Source organism: Trachurus trachurus, assembly GCF_905171665.1.
Source record: "Trachurus trachurus genome assembly, chromosome: 20".
NCBI classification, from domain to species: Eukaryota; Metazoa; Chordata; class Actinopteri; order Carangiformes; family Carangidae; genus Trachurus; species Trachurus trachurus.
In genome coordinates this window covers 20,242,152-20,262,104 of record NC_139911.1, presented here as the reverse complement: position 1 = coordinate 20,262,104, position 19,953 = coordinate 20,242,152, and the positions used below count along the sequence as shown (strand labels likewise).

The following is a 19,953-nucleotide window of genomic DNA, read 5'->3' as shown; positions in this document are numbered from 1 at the left end:
AGACAATACGATGTATTTATCGAAAATGGACCCATTAACAAGCGTGGGTAATGTAGATTCACCCACATTAATATCTTTTATAACCAAAGGCAAACTTCACGGGTCTCTTTAACACAACTGTGATTATTTTAGGCTTCTAATTGCTATAATCTCAGTTTTACATACTGTATAAAATTGTGAAAAGACTTAATTAGTAAATTATGCAGTTACGGTAATGTAACTGCAAAATAAAAAATAAAATAGAAAAATATATGGAGCGGCGAATGGCGAATAACACAAAAGAAGACCAACTTCCGTTGCGACTTCTGGTATGGACCTATGGCGACGCCCTTGTCCGCCATCTTCCCTGCAGATGGGTACTCGCTATGGGTATTTGCTGGTTCCTGCTTCTCAATTGTGGATTTCCTTTTTTAATGGCCTGTAAAACAAGCTATCAAATGACATAGGCACTGGCAGATTATGATCAGCTTCTTTTTGATGTTTCACAAACTAAATGATTCATCTATTAAATCAGGAAAAGACAGTTTAATCAATAATAAAATTTGCCATTAGCTGCAGCGCCACAATGGATGGTTTCACTATCCCACTCTCTACCAGTCAATATTTCAGTCAGGAGCGGGCGACTGTCCACAGCAGGCTCACAAGTGACATTTCAAAGGTGAGAGAAGCGATAGAAGAGATTTTGTCAGTGTTGTGGTTATTTCCTGGAAGCGGTACACACCTCTGTGGGGCTGTAAACTCCCTCCAAAACTCACACAAAGTATCAGTAGGAAATATTTGCCAATTTATTCATCGCCAGCAGTTGTTTTTAGATGCAACACTCCTGAGAGGGGATTGTTTGATTTGTTATTTTGGAATATTTAACAAGTTGGGAACTTTTCCACCTACACGAGTATTAAACAAAACTGAAAGGGGCCTCCATTGAGAGAAGATGAAATAAAATAATAAAAACACACATGGTAACACATGTCAGAAAACAACTGCTGCTTCCAACTAGATAAATTAGTCATGGAGCACACTTTGCACACTCCTACACAAGTCAAGTAAGTCGTTTTACACCGTGCGTCATAGTTTGCATGTCACAAATTATTAAAAAATAAACCCAGGTTCACAGGGTGCGGGGATGTTAGATGGAGGATGAGCTGTAGGCGGATATGTTGTCACTTCAACATTAAAAATAGAAGACATTTCATCAAACATATGAGCTCTACAGTAATACCACAGACCAATTATTTATAACTTTTAATTTCCTCTTATATTGAGCACATGCAGCTTGTACATCAAAAGCTGCAGCTGTCAAAACTACAGAATATTTTTGTGCTTATTGATTTAACCCTCATGTTGTCCTCCTGGGTCAAGGAAGGAAGGAAGGAAGGACAAAGTGAAAGATGGAAGGAAAGAAGAAAGGGAAAAAAGGAAGGTAAGATAGAAGGAGGGAGGGAACTGATTGGGTTAATTGGGTCAAAAAGGGAGGAAGAAGTGAGGACGAAGGGAAAGAAGGAAGAAAGGAAGGGAGGGAAAAAGGATTGTGGAAAGAAGGAAGGGAAAAAGGAAGGAAAGAAAGAACGATAGAGGGAGGGGACAGTTTCCTTCAAGGAAGGAAGGGAAAGAAGGGAGGGAACAGATCAGGTCAATTGGATCAAAAGAGGAAGAAAGTAAGGACAAAGGGAAGGAAGGAAGGAAGGAAGGAAGGAAGGAAGGAAGGAAGGAAGGGAATAAGGATTGTGGAAAGAAGGAAGGGGGAAAGGAAGGAAAGAAAGATGGAGGGAGGGAACAGATTCATTCAAGGAAGGAAGCAGAAGGAAGAAGGGAAAAAGGAAGGAAAGAAAGATGGAAGGAGGGAACAGATCAGGTAAATTGGATCAAGAGGAAGGAAGGAAGGAAGGAAGGAAGGAAGGAAGGACAAGGGGGAGAAAGGAAGGATGGAGGAAGGGAACAGATTGGGTCAATTTGACCCATAAGGACAACAGGAGGGTTAAATGCCACTTTCATGGAAAGCCACTGACATTAAAGTTACTACTATTACTTGGGAAGATTTATTAAATATGTTTTAACCATTAATTGGAACTACAGGCGATTGAAGCACGCGAGAAAAAAAAAAAAAAAAGAGTGATGATCTCCTGTTCCACTCTGGGCAGCTTTTCCGACCCACTGACCACAAGCTCTGCAGGGCTGGGCGGCTGCCTGAAAGAGAAGGGTCAATAAGGATTGTTCCGCGAAAACCCCGAGCGCTTTTCATTCGGCGCGCTGCCACTTCAGTGAGTTTAGTGAAGCGGAGAGATGATGTTTATCAGCGATGTCTCTGACAGAGATGATGGAGTTTAAATGATAACGTGTGTGCAGCAGATGGTGATGTGACTTTGAATTACACTTATCTCACAATCTATATTTACCGAGGAGCAGTCAAGGACCTGAGAAAAAGAAGAGGAACGACAGCAACAGAAATATTCCAGTGGACAGTGGAAATATATAGTATACACAATATATAATCCTTTCATGTGTTGGTTTTGCCCAAGGGGTCCAGCACAGAATACTTTTAAATGAGCATTTTCTGCTGACCAGGATACAGAGACGGGTGCAGTATCACCTCTTCAGGCTAAACCCGTGCCTATACTGCCTTTATTTAGTTATTCTCCAGTTGTGTATTTGTATAGCCTTTAATCACAGCTATAGCCTCAAAAACTCCTACACACCCACACTGAGAAGCTGAATAAAAAAAAATGAAAGCAATGATGAAAGCAACACCCTCAACCTTTGACCCTCCCTGAGAAAAAGCCTCATTAAGAAGTTCAAATCAACAAAACAAAGTGAAAACAATTAGCCGGCTATTCCACAGTGGGCTTTAATATCAGCAGCAGTTAGGCAGCACGCTCCTCTTATCGCTTACAAGGCGATGAGGGGGATGTGATTGAGATCTGCGTTCAACAGGGCGGTCCAGAGTGGGCTCTTGTCATTATAGAAACTCGAGACATTTCATCCTGGCCCGCCGCGCAGTCAGACGGAGCCACAAGCAACAGTATGGAGGCCTAATTGAACTCTCTGTGATTCCCTCTCAAGGGCTATTCCTACTGCTCATTATCTTACCCTTGTCCCCGTAAAAAAGACCAGATGAGTTCGCTTTGACTTTGAACCTCCCTCTCCAAACAGGTCACTCCAGCTTGCCTTTGTCCTTTCATCTTCCCTTTGGCTTTTATAAATAAGCGGGTCTGCGTTCCTCTCCGGAGGCTCGGTTGCATCACCTCAGACAGCTGCGAGCAGCGACTCCACTTAGAACAGAGTGAATCCAGGAAAATCTGCTCTAATCACTTCTGTCTTACTGTGTGTCGACTGTGCCGACACACACACACACACACACACACAAATACATATAAAAGTGGGAAACAGAATTTCCAGGACGCTATCATTTTTACGACTGACTTCTCTTACCAAAAGGCTTTATGTACATCCACTGGACAGCGGCTGGAATCATGGTCTGCTGCTCTTTTATCCTTGTTCACACATGTCTCTGTTTACTTTCTATCAGCGAGGGATGGCGGTGGTTAACGCTGGCCTGTAGATGGCTTTCCTGTAGCGTGGCCATTACATTCAAAAGCCATCTGGGTTGTTGTACTCGCTACTCAAGCTACTTGGATCAATTCATGCAGTCCTTCGTCGGCAAAAGAGCCCCCGTGCCCCCGACCGCAGCGGATAGAAACCCAGTATAAAATGTGACGCCGTATACAGTACATTGCAAAATAAAGGTTCCACATCTCACATCATCGCACCCAGATGAATTTGAGCTGTGGTTACAGAGATGGATCTAAAGAGAACCGACCATGCAGCATACAGCCTCATGTTTTATTGGATTGTGAATGACCGAGTGCACAAAGCATGGGTCTTGAACAGAGTCTGCCATGTCTGGTGATAGGAAAAAAGAGGCATTCTCTCCAATGTTAGTGACAGTTTGAGTATTTGAGTCTGCAGGCTTGGGGAGTAACGGACTACATGTAACGGCGTTACGTAATCAGGATACAAAAAAAGGGTAATTGTAGTCCGTTACAAGTACAGAAAAAAAACCCGTAATCAGATTACCGGTACATTTGATAAAAACGGAGATTACTTAGCTGATTACTTCACATTTTAAAAATCAACCACAGGCTATAGAGCGGCCGTAGAAGCCACTCGCCGTCTCGTTGTAGTTTCAAAGGCACTGGCACACAGACAGAGCTGCTCTGCCTCTTCTGCCCGTACGGTGTGTGTGGCTGAGGCTACGTAACCTTAACGCTGCCTCATTGCATCTCTAGTGTGAGCGGCACGTAAGTTCACGTTGCTTTCGTGAATTGTAAACACAGACGCCCCCTCGGTTTTAGCGTCCAGCAGTTTAGCGGCTAATTCAACAGCAGTGATGGATAACTGTACCGGAGAGGCTCAACAACTTAATGAGCTTCATTTGAGGAATAAACGGCAGCTTTTACCTGGCGGGAGACCGACGCCTGAGCTACGGTAGCTAACAGCTAACAGGTTATTTCTCTCTCTCTCCCTCTCTTCTTTACACACACGCGCGTGTATTAACTCGTGGTTTGTGCCGCGGCTGTCACTAATGTTGATAAAGTGATGATTTACAATCGAGAGTTTATCCATTGTGTTTTATTTTGAAATTTAGCGGATGCTCGGTGCGTTTCATTTCCTGTTTCCTCTGCGTGGATTGAATTTGCATGTTTGGTATTAAAGTTATCCAAAAGTAACTAAATGTAATCCGTTACATTACTTTAATTTTGTGGTAATTAGAGTAAGTTACTAATTACATTTTCTAACAGGTAACTTGTAATTGTACTGGAATACATTTTTAACCCTCCCAACCCTGTACATAGGTGTCCATAAAGTTGGAATAATTTTGTTTTCAGACACATTACACTTTTTGTTCCTATTACTGTATAAAGGTTAATTGTGGTTTAATTATGTTTAGAAGAGATTTTTCATCTAACTAGCAGCAAGAAACTAAATAATCTATGTCCTCATTTTAGGCTGCACAATCAAAAATTACATTAAAATTGCAATTAGACCACCATCTTTATTGTGGCGAGAAGGTGTCAGAACAGCTGCAGAGATGCTCTGGCTACAAATCTTATTCTGCAGGATGACAGTCTTATTTGGAACAGACTATAGCCCAAAAACAAACAAACAAAAAAACAGTGTCTTTATCTCTTTCTTAAACATACATTTAACAAACTAAACCAAAGATCTTCCACTAAATATTTAACTGTTGCTTTAGTGAAGTATTTTTTAAAGCCTTTTCAAACTCAAGGGCAACCAGGTTTGTTCTTTTTGATACATGTGGAGAGGGACATTGTTACTGCACATTTGTTTTCACACCTGAAACTTTAATTGTGCAAAGTGTTATAAGACGACAGCATCTCTAATGAATGGAAAAAAAAAAGATTACAATATTTTCCTCTCATTATTTTAAGACTTTTCCTTTTCTTCAGGTACGGTGCAGAAACAGTGGAATGCAGTCACGGCTGGGTGGACATCATCCCTGACCGCTGCTCTGTAGTGGACCCTACTGGTCTCTGCACCACAGATCCAGACAACCCTGACTCTGCTCCCTAGAACAGAAACCTGTCAAGCCAGGGCGACTTTAACAACCTTTACACTTTCAAACACACGTGCTGGACCGGCTCGAATGCATCGTCTCTGGAGCCGTCACATGTTTTTGGAAGGCAGGAAGCAGCTCACCCCCGCACTCAGTGTAAGTGTGTGTTGTTTGTGTGTGTGTAGTGCAGGACAGATGGACTCCAGCCTCCTTTGACCTTGAGCACAAATAAGGCCAAATGCTGCCTGAGTTATTTTTCACTTATTGCAGCGCACGGGTCATTTGTTGAAAGTACAAGCTCCTTTTAACTCTGTGACCGGTGGCCGCCCCACAGTGGCTTCTTCAGCCCCGCAGTGAAAGGCTTCATGTCTTCTCCTGGCGCAGCCCTGTGCGTCCTCGGTGAGACATCAGTAAAAAAGCAGAGCTCACCCATGAGCTTTGAAGTTTGTTTCAAAGATACATCAAAGGCCGATGGAGTAGAGATACAAGGATGACATACCTCATTTAGTTAGGCAAGGATTTCACACAGCATTTGAGAAATTTAGGCCATCAATGTAATTGTTATGATGGATATAGTGGCAGAAACATACTATTAATAAGCATCCGAGCTTCTGAGAAGTTCAGTTTTCTATAAACTGAATGGATGTTACATAGGGATGCACATGATTAACTGTTAACCAATAACAAGAGCTTTGACTGATTAACATTATCGTTTTTATTTTTAATTTATGGTAACACTTTATTTGACACCTATCTCTATAATGCATTATAACCATACTTATGAGTTATAGCACTGTATAACTATAAACACTCATAAATGATCATAATGCTTTATAACAATAATAATAACACACTATAAAGCATTTTATCATGACTTATAAGGTCAGGTATTATAACACTATAATTGTTAGTAACTCACTGACGATGCCCACATTGATAATGCATTATAAATATAGTAATGTGGTTTAAATTGTCTTATAAACGTGTATAACTATCATTATAAATACTCATAAATGATCAGCTCATTATCAGATTTCATCTTGATTATCTTTTCTTACCAGCAATCATGAAGTATTATAATACTTGACCTTATACAGTAAGCCATTATAAAAATGCTCTATAATGTGTTATGCTTATTGTTATAAAGCCTTATGATAATTTATGAGTCTTTAGTTATACACATTTATAAGCCAATTCTAACATATAATGTTATATGTATAATGCATTATCGATGTGGGCATTGTCAGTGAGTTACTAACAATTATAACGTGTTATAATACCTGACCTTATAAGTCGTGATAAAATGCTTTATAGTGTGTTATTATTATTGTTGGTTATAAGTATAAGTAAGTATGGTTATAATGCATTAAAGAGATAGGCATCAAATAAAGTGTTACCAAATTGATTAGCTCCTTATGTCGTCATCTCATGGAGGCGTGTCGACATGTGCAGACTTCCACCTGCCTTCAGTCATATCTCGCAGCAAAAAGTTACACTGGAGGACTGACAGTATGTGGGACATAGATGTAACAACGGCACTGCAAAAAAAAAAAAAAAAAAAGACGGCGCTGCCTCCAGCCGGTTCACCTGTTACAGAGGAGCCTCTGAGGTCCCTCTCTCTTCAGCCTGGTTTTTGGCTGCACTTTGTAGCTGTACAAACAGTTCAACATTGGACATCCAGCCTCCATCTGAGCGTGATGGCAATGGGCCAATTTGCCAAAATTTTGAACTATTCCTTTAACGGTTAGTAATCGGTTAACGAGAGTCAGTTATCGGTCAGGAAAAAAAAATTCAAAATGCGCATCCTAATGTCACAGCTCATTTCCTGAGACCATACTGGAAATAACACAAACTAATTTCCTTTAAATATTCCCACTCATGATACACAACACCTCACACCATCTGCAGCAACCTCCAGCCTGCCACTCACCTGTCAACTCTGTCAACACACACACGCACACTCACACACACAGTAATTAACTCCTCAGCTTCACAATCCACTGACAGGCAATTATAGAGTTTAAACACACACACTCACACACACTCCAGCAGACCCATGTATCTTAGATAACTGTGTGTTTAATGGACCATGAGGAAGTTGGATGCTTTGTTTGTTTGCTGGGAAAGTGAATCATCAATTATGGATGTTTTTAAATTCATATATGAATTTAAAGATGTGGCTGAGATACAGGCTGAACCACCTATAGAAAAAAACTATAGTAAAGTTTATCATGATAGTGTTGGAAGTATATTTCTCATGCATTTAAACTTGAGCTATGACAGCATGATTGGCAGCAGGTACTGTAGACCTCATTTAACAGCTACTCCTACAAGTGTGTATGTAGAAAATGAAATGATTTATTCAAACATAAATCCATCGGATGTTGACTGTATTTCCAAAAAGCTGGTTGAAATTGTTACTATTTGTATGGGTTCTGAAATAGAAATAAACTGTTAAATAAGCAAGTGAATATTGAGGGATTGATGCAGACCTTGTCTCCAGTAGCAAACTAATGCATTTGCAGTTGATGATGTAAGCTATATGTCACGGATGAATAAAGTTACAACAATAACATTTGTTAGGATTATGTAAAAGTGACATTAATAAAGTTAAATGCAGGTGCTGAAGAAACACCTGATCTAGTAAATGCAGTGCTTCCCCCGCCCAACAGGACCTCACACCCCCTCTGAAAGATCCAGAAGGTAATAGTAAAACTTTGCAGCCGTGTAGTGAAGGTCGGACAAGCAGCAGCTGTGCTCGCGGAGCAGAAATGTGCTTTAACAAGAATGAGTTGATCGATATGACACGATATCATCTGCTGATTTAACACAATCAATTTCATTCAATTCAAATCACGAAAAGCAACTAAAATATGATTTGGATTCTAATGCAAGCATCTCTCCCATCTAGAGTCTCTAAATATTTTACTAACTTAGTAATTAGCTGTTCATGTTTCTGCAAATGAAATATGCAGAAAATATGCATTTGCTGCAGTAAAACTCACGGCTCAGAGATGGCAGAGAGTTCAAAATAAAGGCTTGTCTTACCTATCTACGATATTTATATATCATATTAATGTTTTCATTTTGGATCAATGCCAATGAATCAATGTAATAAAGATTGTTACCATAATGGGTAAACAGCTGACACTGTTTGCTACATGTGACATTTAAACAGTTGAAAATCTCAAAAAGAGCAATGGAAAACGAATAATGATAGGTTCAGGCTCTGCCACTCCAAGTAGTAAAATACAAACATGACCACAGCGACCTCAGTCTGACTCACCGGGTGTAGGCTGTAGGTATAATCCTGCTATCAGCCACCTATTCCAGGCAGCATTGCAAAATCCCCTTTTGCCATGTGAAACAACAACAACCTTCAAGCCAGAAGCCTACGTGCTGGAAATGCCTCGGTTTTGATAAAGAATTGAACTGTGCAATAACACCAGTTGACGTACGGCTTTGCTTTTTGTGTTTTTGAGGCATTTTCCTTGCAGGGAATTAGCCATTTTAGTCATAGCAATCTCCCCCACTTGTGCAAATGTTCCGCCGAAACAAGTCTCCCCTCTGACACTTTGCAGGTTCGCTGTCGCTGCTTCCTGGGCTCAATGCCACCCGCCACGATTGGAATTGGTTTAAAGAAATACAAAAAAAATCTGAGTATAAATTCTTCCCCTCTAGAAGAATGATTATAAGTCAGGCCAGACCGTTCCAAGAGGTCCTGGCTGCAGACCTCCACTGTGAGGTCGCTTCCGGTGCAGGCTCCACTCTCAAGCCGCCTCCACTGTGAGGCCGCTACCGCGGCAGGCTACTCACAAGCCACCGTCACTATCAGGACAGGAAATGCACGGGATACGTTTCAAAATAAAATCGCAAGTACACTTCCGGTTGAATCGCTCTCCTCACAAAAGCATGAATTAGTAAAAATATGATGTAAAATCGATCAAGTGCTATAGTATATATAAAATAAAGCTTTTGATATGGACAATTGAAGCATTAGCCTTTGTCTTTTTCAAAACAATTCTCATTAATGATTGCCATATTATGTAGACTCTATAGCATACACTGCGCTGCTTAACTGTACAACTTATCATTATGAAAAACAAACGGTGGGTGATAATCGGGGCTCAATTGTCTTTGTGGCCTACTATAAAGCTTAGGATCTTGAAAAGAGGCCAAAATAGTTGATCAATGAAAACAATGTAGGGCAGGAATAACATAGGTCAGTGCACAAATTTAAGTTATTACTCATATTCATAAGCCAACATCTCATAAGCTGTCATAGGCCTATAAGTTTTATTGTGTACTATTACTTCACTGGCTTTTCAATATCATTTAACTTTGACTTTATTGCACTGCTGTTTTACTTTTTTTTCTGTTGTATCATTCTGTATTTTTATTCATAACCACCATAAATTTCGAATAGTTTCAAATAGTTTGGTTCTATGTCTATGCTAATGTTCTTGTGCTGCTGGAACACCTAAGTACCACTAGATACAACCCTCTTGATATCTACAGTATAATCCAAGTGAATTATTAAGTGATCAAAGAGAAAAAACATTAAAAAAAACACCAAGTCACAACATGATCAATGTTCTGTAGCCCTTTATTTCCAGAACACAAGTCACTCATCTGTGTGACATTCACAGTAGGCCAAACTGTTTCTTTTGTCCATAATTTCTTCACAAAATGTCCACATGTCCTCAGTGGAGAAAAATGTAAATTTGAAGGGCTCCAGGATGGATTCCTTCTCATCGTCGTCCAGTTGTTCTGTCCAAATCCTCCCATACTGCAGAGCAGCCTCAGCCTGGTTCTCCTCCCCCATGCACAGAATATCAGGCAGGCCCACTTTGGCAGAGAACAATTGTTCATTGGCCTCAACCCACTCTGCTGCATGTCTGCAATCATGGAGAATACGATCTTCAACCGAGTCCTATGGAAAAGACAGAAAGATGTCTGTACCATAGCTGCTGCACCAACAGTATCTGACCAATAGATACTGTGAAAAAGCTTACCCATTCCACTGGTTGTGTCCTTGTCGGCAGGTCTGACTGAGACCTCAGCCTGCTGCTCTTCATCCTGAAAATATATAGGCAAAATGATCAGTTGTAATATTCAAAACACAAGCTCCAAAAAGAAAAAAAGAAAAGATCCAGCAGTGCCCTCCTCGACATATTAGAGATCATGCAATCATCCAATCATGCATGATCTAGACACTTTATTTTTAAACTGCAGACAGAAGGTCTAACCTCAACTTGTGAATGGCATGTTCTTTAAAGCGACCCCACAATTGCAGTAAAATTGGAAAAAAGATTGGTAAAAAAAATAGGGAAATAGAAATGCTGGTTTCTGACCTGAAACAAAAGAAAAACTCAGATGGAACTCAAACAAAATTTAAATCTGACCTCAGTTATGTCATCCACCTTCCTTTTCATCAGCCTAAACACTGGTGGCACCTCACCTCGCAGGAGGGCTTTTGATGCATCTGTCCAGTGGGCGAACAGCTTTCCATGGCTCAAAAATGATTAAACAATAGAAATAAATAAAACATTTCTTGCAACAATTTCAAGTCAATATCAAAATCTTTGCAGTCTCACCTTCCAAGGTCAAAGTTTTCCATAAGGATGATACACCACCACTGTCGCAAAAGTGGCATGTCCATCTGAAAAGTGAAGATAAAAAAACAAAAGCCTCACACCATGTCATAATAAATGTTTTGTTGTTGTAATTTTGAGCTTACTTTGATTCCATGAATGAACTTACAATAGAAAAGTCATAGGGAGCATCCAGTGTGGTGTAAAAGGCATTCTAGGAATAAAACATAGTAATTTTAGTTTAATGCTGATATCTGTAACGCACACAGAATTGCACAAATAATTAATACCATCAACATGAAGATGCCACAGTCAATCCCGTATGGTTGTCGTGGAAAACCCTAGATATCAGAAAGAAGTCAATTATGTAATTATTGTTTTACAGTGTTTTACAGTATTTAAGTATTCAACTATTAATATATACATACTTTATACTCTTACCTGAATTTGTAATCCAGTTTTCTCTGTCCAGTTGCCAGGATTTAGTGACTGGGAAAGGTTTCTAAAACAGTTGCATTAAAAAGATAAATAATAGTAAATAATATAATGATAAATATGGGCTCTTTTCACATGCATCACTGGTTCCGATTCAGGACAGACCATCCATGCATCCCTTTCCATGCAGTCACACTCCACACATTATTTCAAAAGGCTTTTTTATGGTGCCAGTTTCTTGACTCAATTGTATGAAATACGTGTTACATATGTTGGTAAATCTGTAAAACTAATATAAGATTTACAAGCATGATTTGATACACAAAACTACAATTGTACTTATGTTGCACCATAAAAAGGCTGTCACACAGATCTGAACATGACCTGGTTAAAAAACTAAATATGGAACTCTTTAGAACAGCTTTGGAACATGAACTCCAAAAAGCACACACAAAAAAAGTTTTTGTTAGTGACCTCATCAGCTCCCTCATCTCCTTATCACCAAATCCTAATGGTGCTTCAGCACATTTGGAGTCAAGAAAGACTATTTCTCTCTGTACTGGTTTCAAAACCTGTAATTGTAGTTAGTGACATTTGAACTCAACATTGTGTGAAAGTGCACCACAACACAATACAACAACAGCACTGCAATAGAAAATGAAGATACTTTTGTTAATATTTGATATAAATTTTCTGTGACATGCAAACCACCTGTTACAGTAAGCATCACTACTTACAGAGAGCAGGAAATGCCCAGGTTTCCACACAGGAATGACAATGGCATCTCTGATTGAAGCATCATTCTAATACAAAGGAAAAGTTCAAAAGCAAACAGGTAAAATACACAAGAAATATAATCTGAATAAAATTCAGTAGGATAAGTTGCACTTACAGGTAAGCTTGCAAGTGGATCACACAATGTTGGTTTTCGCCAGGTTGGTACAACATAGAGGTCAGCAACAAAAATGGTTTTCCCCTGTGTAATACATTTCAAATGTGAGCAAATACCCATAAAATATAAAAAGGAAAAGTATACTACGAAAACAATATTTATGTTTTATACCTGTGATTGAGCAATTTTCTCAATAACTTCAAAGCACGCATTTCCTATCTGCAAACCAAACAAAAAACAAAAACTTGGCAGTGACATACAAACATGATTAGCTCACAATTAAAATGGGTTCAAATGTTAACTCACGGTTGCTTCCATTTCCTTGTTCAATCCAAGCCCCCAGAAGTCAGCTCGGGTCAGGCAACTTTTTCTTGTTTTTACAATGAGCTCGCCCGCTTGGTTGTCAGTGTCCAATACGTATTTAAGCTGATTGTTGAAGAAGAAAAAAAAAATCATAGCAAGCATATTTAAATTTATAAACATAGGAACATGGGTGGTAGGGCGTCAAGATGAGAAGCACGTATCTGTCTAATATATCACACAGCTGTTTTTTTCAAGAACACATACCAGCTGCTCTTGGGCAGGATGAAGCTTGAAGGACCATGATGATCGGCATGGTCTCACATTCTCACTTTTTGTGATCGTTTCACAATGTGGTCCACAGGCATTAGTGTCTATCAAAAAAAGGAATTAACATAAAATCTACTATTAATACTATTTTGTGTTGACAGAAGAGGAAACCAAAGGAGAAGATGATGTCATATGTGGGTCTGCTGAGGGGTGGATGGTAGATGTTTGAATTGATTGGGCAGAGGGAATAGTACATGTGGTTGTATCCTGTTGCACAAGAAGGTCTGGAGATGGGGATATTATGGTTGGTGGAAGCAGAGGAATGGATGCAGCAGACGAACTTGGTTGCAGGGAGGGCAAGGATGAATCCTGACTCTGTTTGGACTGGGCAGCAGCTGAGGTGGAAGATGGTTGTATGGGACAAGACTTTAAGTGTGCTTGCATGTCTGTCCTTCTAACAACAGTTTTGTCACATATTGGACAATGATAATGTCCCCCATTCCTGCAGTTCAAATTGCAGCGGCAGATCTTCTTATCTAAGAGTAAGTCCAGAAAATGTTTATATTAGACAATGTCAAAAAAGGCACATGAACGCACGCACACGTGTGTGTGTGTGTGTGTGTGTGTGTGTGTGTGTGTGTGCACATGTGTATGTTTAATCTAAAATGCAATGGCATTACCTTGAAATGCAATAGCATTTTTAATATGAGCCTCCAAATGCCGCTGAAGTCTGGCTGGTTGGCTTGGCTTGAACATGCCTTTGGGGCAAAGGGGGCAGTGAAACTGACTGCAGCATGTTGTGCAGCGTTCCACTGCAGGCTTTCCATCACGCAGGATGATTGAATGATGCATCTAAAAAGGATATAAAATGCATCATGTGTTTGAATGACAGTACGTGAACTTCAATTCAAATTCATTAATACAGCCTGCAAACTTAGATTGTCTTTGCTTACAGGTAAAATGGCCACTTGCACCAGGTAGTGTAAATGAGGCCTTACTTCTGTAGAAGAATTAATAATGACCAAGAAAATGCTGCAGTGCGGGTTAATGTCCAGCATTCAAAAACGTAGTTAAGTGACAGTGGCTATAACAAGACACTTAATCTAGTAGGTTATGTTAGAAGCAAAATGTACTCAAGTATCAAAAACAAACACATGACACATTAAAAAAAAGGGTCCCTGAGAACTTACGGTGTTGATGCTAACCGCCATTGGAGAAAGCTAACTTTGGCGTTATCTAACTTCAAAACGACAACACAAACCGACATGTAACATCCAGTAATTTGCATCATTAATGACTTCTATAACGTTACTATTTTACGGCACCGATATTGATGAAGAACACAAGAAATCATGTATTTACTTACTCTGTGTACGCAAAATCAGCAACTCACCGGCGCTCCTCTGGACATTGACTGACATGCTGGTGTCACTCGGTTTAAATGGCGGATGCAATCGACATTAAACTTCCTCACTCCCCCCTGCCCCGCCCCGCCCCCCGCCCCCCAAAAAAGTCCGTACTTCCCGTCCTGACCGTCCTGACAGTGGAGGCGTCCTGACAGTGGAGCCTGCACCGGAAGCGACCTCACAGCGGAGGCCTGCAGCCAGGTGCCTCTCGACCGTTCTCCTGCACTAACACAGCACTGTGGAGAGGTCTGCAAGACTGAAACAACCTCAACAGATTAATAGTTTGTAAGGAAGAAATTACAGAAACTTTAAAGGGATATGCCAACATTTTGTGTCGTGTCGTGTCTTGCCTCACTCCCGAGTCCATGACCAGCAGATAGACACCATCCTTTGCTGAAGCTGATTTCATTTTAGCTCTAAACTCTGTAAATATATCACTTTATCAACATTTTTAGGTGAGAAAGTAGCCGTTTAGATCAGCAGTGTGTCGTTAATTTGTCTAATTACCAGCTGTTTACAATTTTGTTTGGACGAATTTGGTGCTACTCAAGCTAGCCGGTGTGACCAACGGACTTCCGGTTACTTTCACAAAATAAAATACCCGTTGCCCTTTACATACAGAAAACCATGACGATAGAATTTGTGCTTTTACTTTGAAATAGGAAGCTAACCTACCCTCGATGTAGCTAGCTTGAACCAAAATAAACCGTCTTTGCTTGAACCCTCCGTTTTGACCGATCTCGTCCCGTTACCGGCATTTGACCGCTCAAGATGCCTTACCGTCAGCTCTGAGATGAAGATCGGCCCGCCGGTTTCCGTTTAGAGTTGCTGAAGAGTTTCTCTGATGACTTTAGGTGGAGGCAGGCTAACACTACCTATACACTTCCAGCGTTTGAGCTAAGCTAATTACGGGCTAATACAGGCTCTCCCTTGTTACTCTCCCTTGTTATGGTCATTGTTCCTTTTTTTTGTAGCTATGTATTTGTATATATTTAAAGCAGAAGTGAGTGATATATTTGTGTTAATATAAGTCTTAAATAGTTGTATCTTCCGACAGCAATCACTTACATAGAGTGTTTGGACTGAAACACGGGTCTCTCAGTCCCTCTGCTCTGCTCTGAGCCGAAGAGAAAACATTTATCGTATCCTACAGTTTTTATCCAATGAGGAGAGAGAACGGCATGCAGGGCTGTGTGTGCAGCCAAGGAACGCCGTGAATGTGGTGACGTAGCGACGAGGACTGTTATGGTGCGTTCAAGGAAACTCGTATTTTTCCGACCGTGAAGTGGTACCAGTTCGATCTGGTACGAGTTCACCGGTCGGAAGTTACGAGTGGCCGTTATAGTGACTTTCACCGGTAAAACAGGTCGGAGAAACACGAGTGGGTTGCCTGGAACGCTACAAAGTCGTAAGTTGTGACTTGAAGCTGTAATTTACGATTTCAAAAGCCTGCCTGGAACGCAGCATTAGCGAAAACGACCGGATCACTCACTTCTGCTTTAATATTGTCAAGTTTGTAATTGTAACTGTATTTTGAAATATGTCCCCCCACCCCAATTTCTCTGTGTGGAGTCACACCGACACATTCCCCTCATGGACATGCACTTACACCCACTGACATGCACGGACACACACACTCACTCACTAAGGGACCACAATGGAAATAAGCCGATGGCGTTTTTGTGTTTTTATCCCTTTGGCAGCAGTTGTTTTGACGTATGCAACAAACATTCTGTATGTTGCCAATAAAGATGTCTATCCATCCATCCATCCATCCATCCATCCATCCATACTGCACGCACAGTCGAAAGGATGGTGTCTATCTGCTTGTCATGGACTCGGGAGTGAGGCAAGACACACAAAAAAAAAGTTGGCTTATCCCTTTAAAAACAATTGCACCAGAAAACATCCAAGTTCATGATATTCAAATATATTTTCAACATTGGATAATAATACGGATTTCCGGGCTCCTCTGCTGTGATGTTTGACAAAAAAAAGGTTGGGAACCACTGGTTTAAAGGGACTTAACCACATACGCAAATACAGATTCAGTGTAATCCCATGAATATCTAAGTTAATACCTGCACAGCAAATAAGATTAGGTCAGTATTACCAATGTGTTACATTCATCTCAGATAGGTTTTTCTATTACGTCTGATCTGTGACATTGTTCAGGGGATGAAAAATAATCACAATCTACAAGCGGCAGTAGCGAACATCATGAATACACCCTCGAAATGTGAAACAGACTGAAAAGGGATCTTACAGTTCTTTCTGTTAATTCCAGCCTTAATCTACTATATTTCTTCAAACCCATCAGATATTGAGAAAATACATTTTTACCAGATTATTATCCACCACCAGCTGGCTGCGAGCAAGGATGGTGATTAATTTAGTATAGAAAAAAAAGAAAGAAAAAAATAAGATATATCATACAAGCGTTATCTAAAATTCACCACCTCCTCTCAAAGTTTCCCTCAGGGTGTACTTAAAATTTTTAAAGTACGAGTTTAAGAGGAGATTAAGAAAATGACTCTGTGGTCAAAAGAGCAGCGCAGGTCCCAAAACATTCCTGCTGACTTCTGTGTGGAATGTAGACCATGTTAAAATCTAAATTCCCTTTATTTAAAAGAGTCATAAATACATGAACGCTACATCATGGAGAGCTGCTATGTCCCTGCTCTGTACTTTGATCTGATTTAAATGAAGGCTACTTTCAACAAAAACGGCCTCTAATTATTTTGTCTTTGAATTTGAAATGAGAATACCCACAGGACATCGGTGGAGGTCTCAAAGAGCTACAGCTGAAAGTAATTTTCTCATTTCCCTGTGCTCTGTGAGCTCGCCCTCCCCAAACACAGCGACAATAAGAATCAAGAGAATTGGACTCCAGATTGAATTATGCATTCGAGGGTGAGGGAAACAGAAAGGCCTCCAGTCAGTGTGTTATTTTTCGAAGAATTTATCTGCAGCATCCCCCCCAAAAAAATATTGAAAGGTTTAATCAGCTTTCCTCATGAACACATTGCCATTTACTGATGATAATAAAAAAAAACTGGCACAGTGTCTCATTAACACTTCCTTCTCAGTCTGCCACGTCTCTGCTCAATCATTACATTCTTTGCCATAACTCGAGTGGAAGATCACGAGGGGACGGGCAGACAGAAATATCCAGAGGCCCACTCCACTCCAGTCCTGGGATTCTCTGTCACCCCTCGGATTCAGAGCTCACCTTGACATTTCCAGCTAATGACACTGACTGAGGGCTCTGGATTTTTCATGGCTTTGTAACACGTGTGTGTCATTTTTGAGACGGAGCTAATAATGGATTCCTGGATGTAATTGTGTCAGTCAGCTCAGGATTGCCGTCCACGGATATCTGTGTGTGCCTCCAGTGCTTCACTCACACATTTCCCCCAATTAATTCCCTTTTCTTCAATATTCAAACTCTGTATCCTTGAGATTTATTTATCATTTGAAACCTTTTTTTTTTTAATTATTATTTTTCTTCAGCAGTAAACATCCAGAGTAAATTGTTACTGGCAGTCTGCTGTTGGTTTTTCTCTGTTGCTGTCCAACTCTTTTCTTGCCAATCACTCTGCAGCCACAACAAACAAGAAGATTTATTAGCTGCAAATGCAAAATGAACGTTTCCCTCTGCTGCTTCTTCACATGACAAGTGTTTAACTGTTGAACCATCAAGTGGCTGTTATTAAGAAGCCAGCGCAGGAAACAAAACGTAATTGTCACAGAGGTTAGCGCCGCCACCTGCTACTGATCGCTGAACAAACAGCCGCAGTGAGCTGTTGAAGATGAAGAAGCTGCAGGTGACTGTTTTTTTTTTTCTTCTACAGTTTGTGAAAACCAGTACACAACCAGCAAATTATCAAAAAGCACAACTCCTCTTTTTAATTCAGCCCCAGTTTGTGCCCGACATGTAGGGATTCTATTAACCATGCGAATAAAGAAAAGATATTCTGTCCACTGAATGATTAAAAATATCTTCAACTGAAGTTGTGCCTCTGGCTCCGACCACCTTGAAAGTCCGTCTGACAGATCACCCAGATGTTCTTTTCTTCCCTCTGTGCTTGGTTGTGATCTGAGCCGCCTTTATCTTTTTGTTTTGCAGTGTTTCCATCTAACGCTAAGCTAACTAGCTGTTAGTTAGCTGTAGTAGTATCAAGTTTTTCATTGTATACACTGCAGGTAAAATGTTGCTGAGAATGCTACGAATGAACGACAAAGGCTGTTGAAGCATTAAAATATAGAATTTAACATAACAGCTTCCAGCAAAGACAACAAAAGTAAAGCTTGTATTTTGCTGTCACCACTGGTTTCCAATAGCAAGACCTAATCAGGAATCATACGTTGGTAACTTTGTTGTTGCTTATAGGTTTCCGTCTTTACCTGTCCATACTACAATATCAACAAAGCGAGATTTTTGCAACCAATATTGTCTGGGGCTCACAAAAGTCTAAGTTTTAAGTACACAAAAACTCTTCTGGCCAAGACACAAATGCAACAAGACATCTAGCCATCCATCCATCAGCTTTATCACTAGTCCATGTGGGTTGTTGGGGGGCAGGAGTCAATCCCTGCTGACACTTGGTGCAGACAGGGTAAAACCTGGACAGGTCACCAGTGCATCACAAGGCTGAGAGAGTCTTCCATCAACATAACGTGCACGTCTTTGGACTGTAGGGGAGGCTGGAGAAGCTAAAACATGCCCAACAGATGTTGGAATAACTTAAAAGTAGTACTGTATGGCTATAGCCAAACGCTTGAAAAGAAAGAAAATAAGCATACGTTTGTGAAATGTTCAACTAAGGATAATTATTACAGGTTTTAGATGCTGGATATCTAATGTGCAGGAAGGTTTGAATTTGAATTCAAGTTCCTTTAAATGTAAACAGGAAAACAGTTGTTGTAGAAGTGATAAGGTATGCATATGAGGCACCTCATATGCAGAGGCTACAGTCCTCACTACAGCCGACCCCGGTTTGAATCCCGAATCTAGTGGCCCTTTGCTGCATGTCATTCCCCCTCTCTCTGCCTCCCCACTTCCTGTCTCTCTCAACTATCCAATTGATTAAAGGGGACATATTATGTCCTATATAACTTTTGTGTTATATAACTTTTTGAAGGCTCTTTAACATATTTGGGTGTTTGTCTTGCCTTCCGGCCCCCAAAATGTGAGAATTGGCCAAAAAAATGTGTAATTTGCAGGCTCCATATAGGTTGAAATCCATGTGGTTTTATGAGCTGTTCTTTTGTCTTCCAGTGATGTAACTAGATTTCCAATTTGCATAACACCACCCCTACCTGGGACCAGTAGAAGGGGAGGGGCAAGCAGTGGTTCATTTGCATTTAAAGGGACAGGCACTGAAACCAGCCGTTCTGAATAGGGCTGTTTTGAGAGGATGAAAAGAGCTCTGATGTTTGATCCTTGGGGGATTTTGACCAAAGCATGTCACAAGACATGTC

The 19,953-nt window shown here is 40.4% G+C and overlaps 1 protein-coding gene and 1 long non-coding RNA gene across 2 annotated transcripts; both read right to left on the bottom strand.

The window, feature by feature from the left end:
- Window positions 1-10,494: 10,494 nt before the first annotated feature.
- On the bottom strand, window positions 10,495-13,157 carry LOC311003534 (uncharacterized protein; the record flags this gene model as incomplete). The annotated part of the gene is made up of 12 exons (XM_083995301.1): window positions 13,061-13,157; window positions 12,800-12,919; window positions 12,665-12,712; window positions 12,494-12,577; window positions 12,339-12,404; window positions 11,608-11,668; window positions 11,457-11,507; window positions 11,336-11,380; window positions 11,170-11,234; window positions 10,978-11,086; window positions 10,588-10,651; window positions 10,495-10,505 (listed from the first exon to the last, which is right to left on the bottom strand). Exons 3-12 carry the CDS (start codon window positions 12,703-12,705, stop codon window positions 10,495-10,497), a joined length of 597 nt encoding a protein of 198 aa, XP_083851427.1. The 5' UTR covers window positions 12,706-12,712; window positions 12,800-12,919; window positions 13,061-13,157.
- Window positions 13,158-13,317: 160 nt separating this feature from the next.
- On the bottom strand, window positions 13,318-14,574 carry LOC311004026. The gene is made up of 3 exons (XR_014596291.1): window positions 14,430-14,574; window positions 13,744-13,915; window positions 13,318-13,599 (listed from the first exon to the last, which is right to left on the bottom strand). It is a non-coding gene; the product is annotated as an uncharacterized lncRNA (long non-coding RNA).
- Between the last annotated feature and the right edge of the window lie 5,379 nt (window positions 14,575-19,953).